The sequence below is a fragment of the Scyliorhinus torazame genome, chromosome 2 (assembly GCF_047496885.1).
Source record: "Scyliorhinus torazame isolate Kashiwa2021f chromosome 2, sScyTor2.1, whole genome shotgun sequence".
NCBI classification, from domain to species: domain Eukaryota; kingdom Metazoa; phylum Chordata; class Chondrichthyes; order Carcharhiniformes; family Scyliorhinidae; genus Scyliorhinus; species Scyliorhinus torazame.
In genome coordinates, this window is record NC_092708.1 from 66,990,321 (window position 1) to 67,003,410 (window position 13,090).

The 13,090-nt window shown below is 47.9% G+C and overlaps 1 protein-coding gene across 3 annotated transcripts in view; it reads right to left on the reverse strand.

Moving 5' to 3' along the window:
- The window catches only part of LOC140388225 (histamine N-methyltransferase-like), a 95,867-nt gene that overhangs the window by 20,587 nt on the left and 62,190 nt on the right, over positions 1 to 13,090 (reverse strand). The window contains exon 6 of one of the 3 annotated variants that reach the window (XM_072472046.1): positions 7,984 to 8,710. The exons of 1 other annotated variant lie outside the window; for it this stretch is intronic. In XM_072472046.1, the coding sequence (XP_072328147.1) occupies positions 8,574 to 8,710 (137 nt within the window). In that variant the 3' untranslated portion in view covers positions 7,984 to 8,573. Of the gene's footprint in view, positions 1 to 7,983; positions 8,711 to 9,926; positions 10,258 to 13,090 lie in introns of those variants that run through there. One more of the 3 variants, XM_072472037.1, reaches the window with a different exon arrangement.

A 13,090-nucleotide genomic window follows, 5' to 3' on the forward strand; every position in this document is an offset into this window, starting at 1 on the left:
ACCATAATGCTCCCACCCTCCTTTTAGGCCATAAGACCATAAAACATAGGAGCAGAATAAGGTCACTCAGCCCATCGAGTCTGCTCCGCCATTCAATTATGGCTGATATTTTTCTCATCCCCATTCTCCTGCCTTCTCCCCATAACCCCTAATCTGCTTATTAATCAAGGTTATCTCTCTCTTCAAGACACTCAGTGATTTGGCCTCCACAACATTCTGAGGCAAAGAATTCCACAGATTCACCACCCACTGGCTGAAGAAATTCCACCTCACCTCTGTTTTAAAGGATTATCCCTTTCGTCTGAGATTGTGTCCTCTGGTTCTAGTTTTTCCCACAAGTGGAAACATTCTCTCCACGTCCATTCTATCCAGGCCTCACTGTATCCTGTAAGTTTCAATAAGATCCCCTCATCGTAAACTCCAACGAGTTTTAATAATAATAATCTTTATTAGAGTCACCAAGTCGGCTTACATTAACACTGCAATGAAATTACTGTGAAAATCCCCTAGTCGTCACACTACTGCGCCTGTTTGGGTACACTGAGGGAGAATTGAGAACGTCCAATTCACCGAACAAGCATGCCTTTGGGACTTGTGGGAGGAAACCCGAGCACCCGGAGGAAACCCACGTGGACACGGGGAGAACGTGCAGACTCTGCACAGACAGTGACCCCAGCCAGGAATCAAACCCGGATGCCTGGTGCTGTCAAGCAACAGTGCTAACCACAGTGCTACCATTTTTTTTACCCACTCTTCCTGCCTCAGAACTCCATATCCAGGGATATTTTCCTCCCCTTCAGTCCAGCAGAGCTGCCCATAGTGCCCTGAACTTGATTATGCTGCTTTCCCCTGAGAGGCTATCACCCCCAATGGGATTGAAAGCGATATATCTGTTTGAGAGGAGTATGACCACAAGGGACTCCTACACTTTCTTCCTGAGCCATTTACTTTGCCTGGTGATCACCCACTCCCTTTCTGCCTTTGCAATCCTCAACTGTGGTGTGATCACCTTGCTAAACATGCTATCCACGACGTTCTCAGCATCACGAATGCTCCACAGTGAGTCCACCCGCAGCTCCAGCTCCGAAATGCGATTAGCCAGTATCCGCAGCTGGACACACTTCCTGCACAGGTGGTCATCACAGACACTGGAAGCGTCCCTTATTTCCCACATTGCATAAGAGGGATGGGCTGAATTGTCCAAAAAAATGGCAGAGTGTCAGGTTCTGATTGCGTATTTTTGCCGAGAAATGCAGCCAGGTTTTCTGTCCATATCCCCTGATGGACCAGAGACTTATAAAGCCAGCAAGCCTGGCCACACAGAGATCGGAGTGTCATCTTTAAAGGGTGCCCCGATCTGCTCTTAAAATATAGCACGTCCCCACCTCTCACCACCATGGAGGATCTCCACACAAGCTTTGGGGCAATCACCCCCTAATCATACAAACATAGAAAATAGGTGCAGGAGTTGACCATTCAGCTCTTCGAGCCTGCACCACCATTCAATGTGATCATGGCTGATCATGCAAATTCAATATCCCACTCCCACTTTCCCTCCATACCCCTTGATCCATTTAGCCACAAGGGCCACGCCCAGCTCCCTCTTGAACATATCCAACAAGCTGGCCCCAACAGCTTTTTGTGGTAGGGAATTCCATAGGTTGACATCTCTCTGAGAGAAGATGTTCTTCCTCATATCAATCCTGAATGGCTTACCCCTTATTCTTAGGCTGTGACTCCTAGTTCTGGACGTCCCCAACATCGGGAACATTCTTCCCGCATCCAGCCTGTCCAGTCCCATCAGGATTTTATATGTTTCTATGAGAGCCCCTCTCATTCTTCCAAACTCCAGTGAGTACAAGCCCAGTCGATGCAGTCTTTCTTCATATGTCAGTCCTGGCATCCCGGGAATTAGTCTGGTGAACCTTCGCTGGACACCCTCAATAGCAAGAATGTCCTTCCTCAAACTAAGAGACCAAAACTGCACACAATACAAGGTGTGGCCTCACCAAGGCCCTGTATAAATGGGGAGAACTCACCCCCCACCCTCTCCACTGGCATGCGCATTCTCCGGTTTGTACCCCCCCCCCTACCACCACCATAGATATGGGGAAAAAACTTCCCCAATGGAGAAAAGTTTGGCTGCTGGCACTTCCCCCCTCAGTACCCCTTCTCAGTTCTGTCAGCCTTCCGGGGGCAATGCCCAACCTTGGCCCTCAACCCTGGGGCCTCCAGGTACCTCCGTTCCCCCAGCATGCTCATCACAACTGGTAAATCCCGCTGACTTGATGTCACACTGCTGGGGGTTGGGGTTGAAGGGCAGGGCTGGAAGGTACAGCATAAAGCCTTTTATTGATATTTAAATATATTTAGATTAATGGAAGTAAGCCTCATGCCCAGAAATCTGACCACGTCACTGGTGGGTTATGGGGAAGATCTCATTCAGAGATCTTGCTGTTGCAAATCATTTTATGGCCCTCTTGCGAGAGTTTGTGGACGTAACAGGATTCGCGCAAGTGTTGAATCAGCCCGTTAAACCGCGCTCAATATGTTTCCATTTTTGAAGTGGAAACAAGAGGCCACATAATAACGTTAATCACTTGAATTTAAACATTAAAAACAATTGATTTATGTAGAATGTGGAATTCTCTGCACAAACCATGGAAAATAAATGATTGAAAAAGGAAAACATTAAAAGTAATGGGGAATGAGAGAAAATGGAATTAAATGTGGAGTGAAACACTTGATGGGTTGAATGGTAGTGACTAAAATCAAATACGCAAACCAACTGCCAGAAACACGTCTGGAACACACCTGTCAATCACCCACTGGGAGATCATCGCACCCTATTGATATGCAGCAGGTCTATTGTGAGTAGCCCAGATCGAGCCAGACTCTCGGGCACCCAGAGTTTCTGCTATTACGTTATATGGGAACAGGTTATGTGCAGACCACATGACCAGTGATGGGACACTTGAGCGGGCTCAGATGTCCTGTCAAACAGTCATCATCTTGACCATTGGGTGCTGAGACCCCCTCCCAAGGCATTATTGGCAGAAAGCCAGAGGAGATGGCAAAAGGGCACGAAGGGAGGGGGGTCCACATTAATTCTTACCAACTTTTACAGATGTACCACAAAAAGCATCCTATCGGGCTGCATCACAGCCTGGTATGGCAACTGCTCGGCCCAAGACAGCAAGAAACTTCAGAGAGTCGTGAACACAGCCCAGTCCATCACATGAACATGCCTCCCATCCACTGACTCCATCTACACCTCCCGCTGCCTGGGGAAAGCGGGCAGCATATTCAAAGACCCCTCCCACCCGGTTTACTCACTCTTCCAAATTCTTCCATTGAACGGGAGATACAGAAGTCTGAGAACACGCACGATCAGACTCAAAAACAGCTTCTTCCCCGCTGTTACCAGACTCTTAAACAATCCTCTTGTGGACTGACCTTCATCCGATGCCGATGTTTATGTAGTTACATTGTGTACTTTGTGTTGCCCTATTATGTGTTTTCTTTCCGAAGAAAAGAGTGCCCCCACGGCACAGTCCCACCTGCAGATCGGTGGGCCCCGATCGCGGGCCAGTCCACCGTGGGGGCCCCCCCGGGGCCGGATCCCCCCGTGCCCCCCGAGGACTCACCTAGCCGGCCTCCAAGCCAGGTCCCGCCGTGATGGACTATGTCCTTTTCACGCTGGCGGGACTGGCCAGGAAATGGCGGCCGCTCGGCCCATCGGGGCCCGGAGAATTGCCGGGGGGGGGCCGCTGCCAACGGCACCTGACCGGCGCGGTGTAAACCCCACCCCCGCCTGAAAACCAGCATCTGAGCGGCAGGGCGGGATTCACGCCGCAACCCCGGGGATTCTCCGATCCGGCATGATTAGTTTGTCCACCATATTAATGAAGGCCTGGGGATGTAGATCATCAGGTATCTGAACCGGAAGAGGAACCTGGGCAGGAGGTTCATTTTGATAGTCTGCACTCTCCCCGCCATCGAGATGGGTCTGTAGGACCTGTACTCAGTCAGGTCTTTGTCTTTTTTGGATATCAGTGATGTTGAGGCTTGTGCTAGTGTTGGTGGCATGAGACCCTGACCAGTGAGTCCGCGAACATCTCCGGCAAGTGATGTTGCAAATTTTTTCCAGAAGTCGGCCGGGAATCCATCTGGCCCTGGCGCCTTTCCATGACCTCCCCCACTTCTAATGGTGATTCTAGGCCCTGTTTCCTATCTTCCCCCATGGCCGGCATGTCCAGTCCTTCGAGAAATTGTTTCATTCTTGAATCCCTCTCGGGGGCTTGGATATGTAAAGCCCCCGGTAGAAGGTCTCAAAGACTCCGTTGATTTTTTTCTGGCTGGACCACTAGTCTGCCATTGTTGTCTCTGATCTGTGCTATTTCCCTGATGGTGGCCTGCTTGCTCAGCTGGTGAGCCAGCAAGTGACTGGTTTCGTCACGATGTTCGTAGAAACATCATTCGTAGAAAGTACCCCGTGTCTGGTGGAGTTAGTGTACTGCTTTCCTTGTGGACAGTCCCATCAATTGTGGAGTTGCAGTCGAAGAGCCAGTGGCTAAATGAGGAATTGTCGACGAGCATCCAGCACCTGCATGCAAGGTTGAGGAGTCCAACCCCGTGCAGGAGCAGGAGGTGATGTCAGCTATGTGTGCCACCCAGGCGAACACCGCATGGAGTCCACGGTGGAGTCCTTGGGTGAGGGTTTTGGTTATGGATCAGGCAGAAGCCAAGGACAGCATTCCATCTCACAGGCACCCATATGTCAGAGCCTCCTGGACATTGTAGCGGTGCCCATGAGCGTGGCCCAGTCACAGCAGGCGATCGCTGAGAGCGTCGACGGCATTGCCCAGGCGCTGGCCAACATTGCACAGATATAGAGGAAGGTGGCCCAGTCCCAGTGGGAGATGACACAGTCACTGGCTGATGTGGCACAGACTCAGAAGGTGGTGGCACAGTTGCAGCGTAATGTTACGCAGTCCCAGACGGAGATGTTCCACTCCGTGTGCTCCATATCTGTGAGCATGCAGATCCTGGTCGAAATGGCAGAGGGCCTCCAGGACTGGCAGCACCAGGTGGCGAAAGAGCCTCATGGAATAGCTCGCACCCCCATCCCATGAGTAGCCCTCGGGCCACCTGGCACTCTGAGGGAGGAGGAGATAATGGGGTCCATGCCGGTGACTCCTGCAAGGGAACACCGCAGCATGTCGGACTCATCCCCTCCTGACCGTGACGCATCTGGTGGGCAGCGGGCAGAACAGGGTGGCACCAAGCCACCTGGGACACCCAAGCAGCAGCCATGGTCATCCAGGCCCGCAAACCACACAAGAATTCTTCTGTATTTACAAATGAGAGGGGTGATATTGTTGGAGAGGACAGTGTGAAACAGATTGGTAAGCTCGAGGAAATACTTGTTAGGAAGGAAGATGTGTTGGGCATTTTGAAAAACTTGAGGATAGACAAGTCCCCCGGGCCTGACGGGATATATCCAAGGATTCTAATGGAAGCAAGAGATGAAATTGCAGAGCCGTTGGCAATGATCTTTTCGTCCTCACTGTCAACAGGGGTGGTACCAGGGGATTGGAGAGTGGCGAATGTCGTGCCCCTGTTCAAAAAAGGGACTAGGGATAACCCTGGGAATTACAGGCCAGTTAGTCTTACTTCGGTGGTAGGCAAAGTAATGGAAAGGGTACTGAAGGATAGGATTTCTGAGCATCTGGAAAGACACTGCTTGATTAGGGATAGTCAGCACGGATTTGTGAGGGGTAGGTCTTGCCTTACAAGTCTTATTGAATTATTTGAGGAGGTGACCAAGCATGTGGATGAAGGTAAAGCAGTGGATGTAGTGTACATGGATTTTAGTAAGGCATTTGATAAGGTTCCCCATGGTAGGCTTATGCAGAAAGTAAGGAGGCATGGGATAGTGGGAAATTTGGCCAGTTGGATAACGAACTGGCTAACCGATAGAAGTCAGAGAGTGGTGGTGGATGGTAAATATTCAGCCTGGATCCCAGTTACCAGTGGCGTACCGCAGGGATCAGTTCTGGGTCTTTTGCTGTTTGTGATTTTCATTAATGACTTGGATGAGGGAGTTGAAGGGTGGGTCAATAAATTTGCAGACGATACGAAGATTGGTGGAGTTGTGGATAGTGAGGAGGGCTGTTGTCGGCTGCAAAGAGACATAGATAGGATGCAGAGCTGGGCTGAGAAGTGGCAGATGGAGTTTAACCTTGAAAAGTGTGAGGTTGTCCATTTTGGAAGGACAAATATGAATGCGGAATACAGGGTTAACGGTAGAGTTCTTGGCAATGCGGAGGAGCAGAGAGATCTTGGGGTCTATGTTCATACATCTTTGAAAGTTGCCACTCAAGTGGATAGAGCTGTGAAGAAGGCCTATGGTGTGCTCGCGTTCATTAACAGAGGGCTTGAATTTAAGAGCCGTGAGGTGATGATGCAGCTGTACAAAACTTTGGCAAGGCCACATTTGGAGTACTGTGTACAGTTCTGGTCATCTCATTTTAGGAAGGATGTGGAAGCTTTGGAAAAGGTGCAAAGAAGATTTACCAGGATGTTGCCTGGAATGGAGAGTAGGTCTTACGAGGAAAGGTTGAGGGTGCGAGGCCTTTTCTCATTAGAACGGAGAAGGATGAGTGGCGACTTGATAGAGGTTTATAAGATGATCAGGGGAATAGATAGAGTAGACAGTCAGAGACTTTTTCCCCGGGTGGAACAAACCATTACAAGGGGACATAAATTTAAGGTGAAAGGTGGAAGATATAGGAGGGATATCAGAGGAAGGTTCTTTACCCAGAGAGTAGTGGGGGCATGGAATGCACTGCCTGTGGAAGTAGTTGAGTCGGAAACATTAGGGACCTTCAAGCAGCTATTGGATAGGTACATGGATTACGGTAAAATGATATAGTATAGATTTATTTGTTCTTAAGGGCAGCACGGTAGCATTGTGGATAGCACAATGCTTCACAGCTCCAGGGTCCCAGGTTCGATTCCGGCTTGGGTCGCTGTCTGTGTGGAGTCTGCGCGTCCTCCCTGTGTCTGCGTGGGTTTCCTCCGGGTGATCCGGTTTCCTCCCACGGTCCAGAGATGTGCAGGTTAGGTGAATTGGCCAATGATAAATTGCCCTTAATGTCCAAAATTGCCCTTGGTGTTGGGTGGAGGTGTTGAGTTTGGGTAGGGTGCTCTTTCCAGGAGCCGGTGCAGACTCAAAGGGCCGAATGGCCTCCTTCTGCACTGTAAATTCAATGATAATCTATGATTAATCTAGGACAAAGGTTCGGCACAACATCATGGGCCGAAGGGCCTGTTCTGTGCTGTATTTTCTATGTTCTATATTAAGAAGTCTGCGAAAGGGGATGCAGGACGGGAATCACAGCAGGCCACCTCACCTTCCGGCTTGTAAGGCCGGAAAGTTAGACATCAGTTAAGTTGGCATGGTGTAGGGCACAGTTTAATAATAGGGGTTAGGGCACAACCCTTTCTAGCCAGAAATCCTCTCGTAAATGTACAGTGGTAGGCCAAAGTAAAGTAAATGACAGTTCCAACTGATTCCTGAAAATGTACCAAAACTAACTGAAGTTTAGTGAGCTCCAATACATTGCATGGAAGTGTCCAAGAATAGAACCAATACTTATCAATAATAACAGCTTATTGTCACAAGTAGATTTCAATGAAGTTACTGTGAAAAGCCCCTGGTCACCACATTCTGGTGCCTATTCGGGGAGGCTGGTACAGGAATTGAACCCACACTGCTCGTCTTGTTCTGCATTGACAAGCCAGCTGTCTTAGCCCAATGTGCTGAACCAACTCCTAGCAAGCGTGGTTAAAAAGTACAACTTACTTCTGGTAGCCTTACCTACATATAAAACCTATTCAAATTCACAAAACAATTCTGCAGAAACATATATTCCAATCCTTGATCCCTGCATCATAAGAACATAAGACAATAAGAAGTACCACTGAGTAGGTTACCTTTATTTTAAAATCAAACTGATAATGTGGCAGAAATTCCAGAAGTTAAAAGAGAGCAAATTTATTCTGTGGCAATATCAAACCCTGCTATCTGGTCTTCGATTAATCAAATTAATCACAAGGAAATTATACCCTTGACACAGGGGGAAAATGTGATACGGAATGGTCACGTGTGTGATTCAGCAATTCACATTCAATTACGTGATGAATTTACAAAGCTCCAGTACTTAACCCGGAAACTTTAAATTTGAATCTAACAAAGAAATATTTTATAAGTTTGAGGACAATTTAGTCGATTAATTCAAAGCATAATTACAGGGTGGAGAGGGGGGGTGGGGGGTGGGGGGGGGGGCGTGGTGTTCAGCACTGCTGCCTAACAATACCAGCAATCTGGATTCAATTCCGTGGGTTTCCTCCAGATGCTCTAATTTCCTCCCAAGTCCAAAGATGGGCAGGTTAGGAAGATTCACCATGATCAATGTTGTGGGGATAGGATGGGGGGGGGGGGGGGGTTGGATTCTCTGCATTCTACTTTATCATAACATCAATAAATCTGGAGCAAGGATATATAATCATTCAGAAGATTTTAACTGAAGTTTGTTGATGCGAATGCGTTGAAGAACTTCATCCTTCCAATCTGCTGGGACAGATTTCTTGAAATGTGCTATTTGTGTGATGAAATCCAACAGACGTTCCCCATTTCCATTCCCTTCAACAAACAAAGAACAAAGAACAAAGAAATGTACAGCACAGGAACAGGCCCTTCGGCCCTCCAAGCCCGTGCCGACCATACTGCCCGACTAAACTACAATCTTCTACACTTCCTGGGTCCGTATCCTTCTATTCCCATCCTATTCATATATTTGTCAAGATGCCCCTTAAATGTCCCTATCGTCCCTGCCTCCACCACCTCCTCCGGTAGTGAGTTCCAGGCACCCACTACCCTCTGCGTAAAAAACTTGCCTCGTACATCTACTCTAAACTTTGCCCCTCTCACCTTAAACCTATGCCCCCTAGTAATTGACCCCTCTACCCTGGGGAAAAGCCTCTGACTATCCACTCTGTCTATGCCCCTCATAATTTTGTATACCTCTATCAGGTCGCCCCTCAACCTCCTTCGTTCCAGTGAGAACAAACCGAGTTTATTCAATCGCTCCTCATAGCTTATGCCCTCCATACCAGGCAACATTCTGGTAAATCTCTTCTGCACCCTCTCTAAAGCCTCCACATCCTTCTGGTAGTGTGGCGACCAGAATTGAACACTATACTCCAAGTGTGGCCTAACTAAGGTTCTATACAGCTGCAACATGACTTGCCAATTCTTATACTCAATGCCCCGGCCAATGAAGGCAAGCATGCCGTATGCCTTCTTGACTACCTTCTCCACCTGTGTAGCCCCTTTCAGTGATCTGTGGACCTGTACTCCTAGATCTCTTTGACTTTCAATACTCTTGAGGGTTCTACCATTCACTGTATATTCCCTACCTGCATTAGCCCTTCCAAAATGCATTACCTCACATTTGTCCAGGTTAAACTCCATCTGCCATCTCTCCGCCCAAGTCTCCAGACAATCTAAATCCTGCTGTATCCTCAGACAGTCCTCATCGCTATCCGCAATTCCACCAACCTTTGTGTCGTCTGCAAACTTACTAATCAGACCAGTTACATTTTCCTCCAAATCATTTATATATACTACAAACAGCAAAGGTCCCAGCACTGATCCCTGTGGAACACCACTGGTCACAGCCCTCCAATTAGAAAAGCATCCCTCCATTGCTACCCTCTGCCTTCTATGGCCTAGCCAGTTCTGTATCCACCTTGCCAGTTCACCCCTGATCCCGTGTGACTTCACCTTTTGTACTAGTCTACCATGAGGGACCTTGTCAAAGGCCTTACTGAAGTCCATATAGACAACATCTACTGCCCTACCTGCATCAATCATCTTAGTGACCTCCTCGAAAAACTCTATCAAGTTAACAAGTATGAAGTTACTGTGAAAAGCCCCTAGTCGCCACATTCTGGCACCTGTTCGGGAATTGAACCCGCGCTGCTGGCCTTAGTTCTGCATCACAAACCAGCTGTCTAACCCACTGAGCTAAACCAGCCACATAACAATGAAACACTCTGTGATATCCATGTCAAAAGAAAGTTTGTAGATCTGATACTTCATTCTCAATTCATCAAGCACTTTTTGGACATCAGGCAGAAAATGATTGTCGGCAAGTTGAGAGCTTAGTGAACGCAATCTGGTGTCATCTGTTGAGAACAACATTTGAACAGTGTTTGTCAATAATTATTTACTTAATGAAATTGGGAGAGTGTATAATTACTTGGTGAATTATTTGTTTATGTTATGATAGTGTTTTATAAATCTATTTTGTTTTGGTGTAACATCTGTATGGCATGCTATCTAAAAGGTGTTAGTGCATATCAATCTTCACTGTTTGGAATACATTAGGGAAGTGTATTTTTTTGTTCATGAGATATGGATGTCGTAGGCTGTACCATCATTTATTGCCCAACCCTAAGTATCTTTCCGGGGGAAGTTAAGAGTCAACCACTATGGGTCTGGAGTCACATGTAGGCCAAACTGGGTAGGGGAGACAGATTTCCTTCCCTAATGGACATTACTGAACCAGATGGGCTTTTCCGCCAATCGACAATGGTTTCATGGTCATCATTAATTCCAGATATTTTATTGAGTCCTTCATCTGCCGTGGTGGGTTTCAAACCCGGGACCCCAGATCATTATGCTGGGTCTCTGGATTACTAGACCAGCGACCATATAATTCTGCCATCACCTCCCCTGTGCCACAGTGGAATTGTTTTCCAAGTGGTGTGTTTTTGAATGATGTGGAGATGCCAGCGCTGGACTGGGTTAGGCACAGTAAGAAGTCTCACAACACCAGGTGAAAGTCCAGCAGGTTTATTTGAAATCACAAGCTTTCAGAGCGCTGCTCCTTCATCAGGTGAAGTGCTGACAGGTTCACAATCACAGCATATATAGGAGACACAATTGCAAGATAATTCTAGATTGGATTGTGAAAAATGTTTGGAATGTGTATCTTTGCAGGAACAAACAGTGTGAGTGGAGTGAGTGATAATCACAGATAATCGAACTGTGAATGGTCTCATGCCCGGTTGAGGCCGTCCTCATGCGTGTAAAACATGACTACCAGTTTCCGCTCGCTGATTCTGCATTGCCATGTGTCTTGAAAGCCGCCTTGGAGAATGTTGCCCAAATGTCGGAGGTTGAATGTCCTTGACTGCTGAAGTGTTCCCCAGCTGGAAGAGAACACTCCTGTCTGGCGAGTGTTGCGCGGTGTCAGTTCATCCATTGTCGTAGCGGCTGCATGGTCTCGCCAATGTACCACGCCTCAGGACATCCTTTCCTGCAGTGTATGAGGTAACCAACATTGGCCACGTCGTATGTACCGGGTACCTGGTGGGTGTTGTTCGCACGCGTGATGGTACTGTCCGTGTCGATAATCCGGCATGTCTTGCAGAGGTTGCCGTGGCAGGGTTGTGTGGTGTCGTGGTCGCTGTTCTCTTGAAGGCTGGGTAGTTTGCTGCGAACAATGGTCTGATTAAGGTTAGGTGGCTCTTTGAAGGCAAGTATGGGGATGGCCTTGGCAAGATGTCCATCATTATTGATGACATGTTGAAGGCTCCAAATTAGATGTTGTAGTTTCTCTGCTCCAGGGAAGTACTGGCCGACCTCATGCACAGCAGAAAAGGATGTCCCAAGGCATGGTACATCGGCGAGACAATGGATGAACGGGCACCGCACAACAATCACCAGTTCCCTTCCAGTCGGGGAACACTTCAGCAGCCATGGACATTTAGCCTCCGATCTTTGGATAAACATTCTCCAAGGCGGCTTTCAAGACACACAACACAGAATCGCCGATCAGAAACTGGTAGCCAAGTCCCACATGCATGAGGACACCCTCAACCGGGATCTCGGCTTCATGTCAAATTACATGCAACCCCCACCATACTGCCCAGGATTGCAGAATCCTCCAAAATGTCCTAACAATACACACCCCGATTACCTGTGATTATCACTTACTCCACTCATAAGACCATAAGACCATAAGACAGAGGCGCAGAATTAGGCCACTCGGCCCATTGAGTCTGCTCTGCCATTCAATCATGGCTGATATTTTTCTCATCCCCATGATCCTGCCTTCTCCCCATAACCCCTGATCCCCTTTTAATCAAGAATCTATCGATCTCTGTCTTAAAGACACTCAGCGATTTGGCCTCCACAGCCTTCTGCGGCAAGGAGTTCCATAGATTCACCACCCTCTGGCTGAAGGAACTCCTCCTCATCTCAGTTTTAAAGGATTGTCCCTTTAGTCTGAGATTGTGACCTCTGGTTATAGTTTTTCCTACGAGTGGAAACACCCTCTCCACTTCCACTCTATTCAGGCCTCGCAGTATCCTGTACGTTTCAATAAGATCCCGCCTCATCTTTCTAATCTCCAACGAGTACAGACCCAGAGTCCTCAACTGTTCCTCATATGACAAGCTCCTCGTTCCAGGGTTCATTCTTGTGAACCTCCTCTGGATTCTTCCTTGGATATGGGGCCCAAAACCGCTCACAATACTTCAAATGTTGTCTAACCAGAGCCTTAAACAGCCTCAGAAGTACATCTCTGGTCTTGTATTCTCGTCCTCTAGACATGAATGCTAACATTGCCTTTGCTTTCCTTTTTTAAAAAAAAAATTTTTTAGAGTACCCAATTCTTTTTTCCAATTAAGGGGTAATTTAGCATGGCCAATTAACCTACCCTGCACATCTTTGGGTTGTGGGGGTGAAATCCACGCGAACGCGAGGAGAATGTGCAAACTCCACACAGACAGTGACCCAGAATCGAACCTGGGATCTCGGTGCCATGAGGCAGCAATGCTAACCACTTCGCCACCGTGCTGCCCTTGCATTTGCCTTACTAACCCTAGGAAGGATCCCAGAGGACTGGAAAGTGGCTAATGTAACACCGCTGTTTAATAAGGGAGGGAGGCAGAAGACAGGAAATTATAGGCCGGTTCGCCTGACTTCGGTCAGATTTCAGAGTCCATTAGT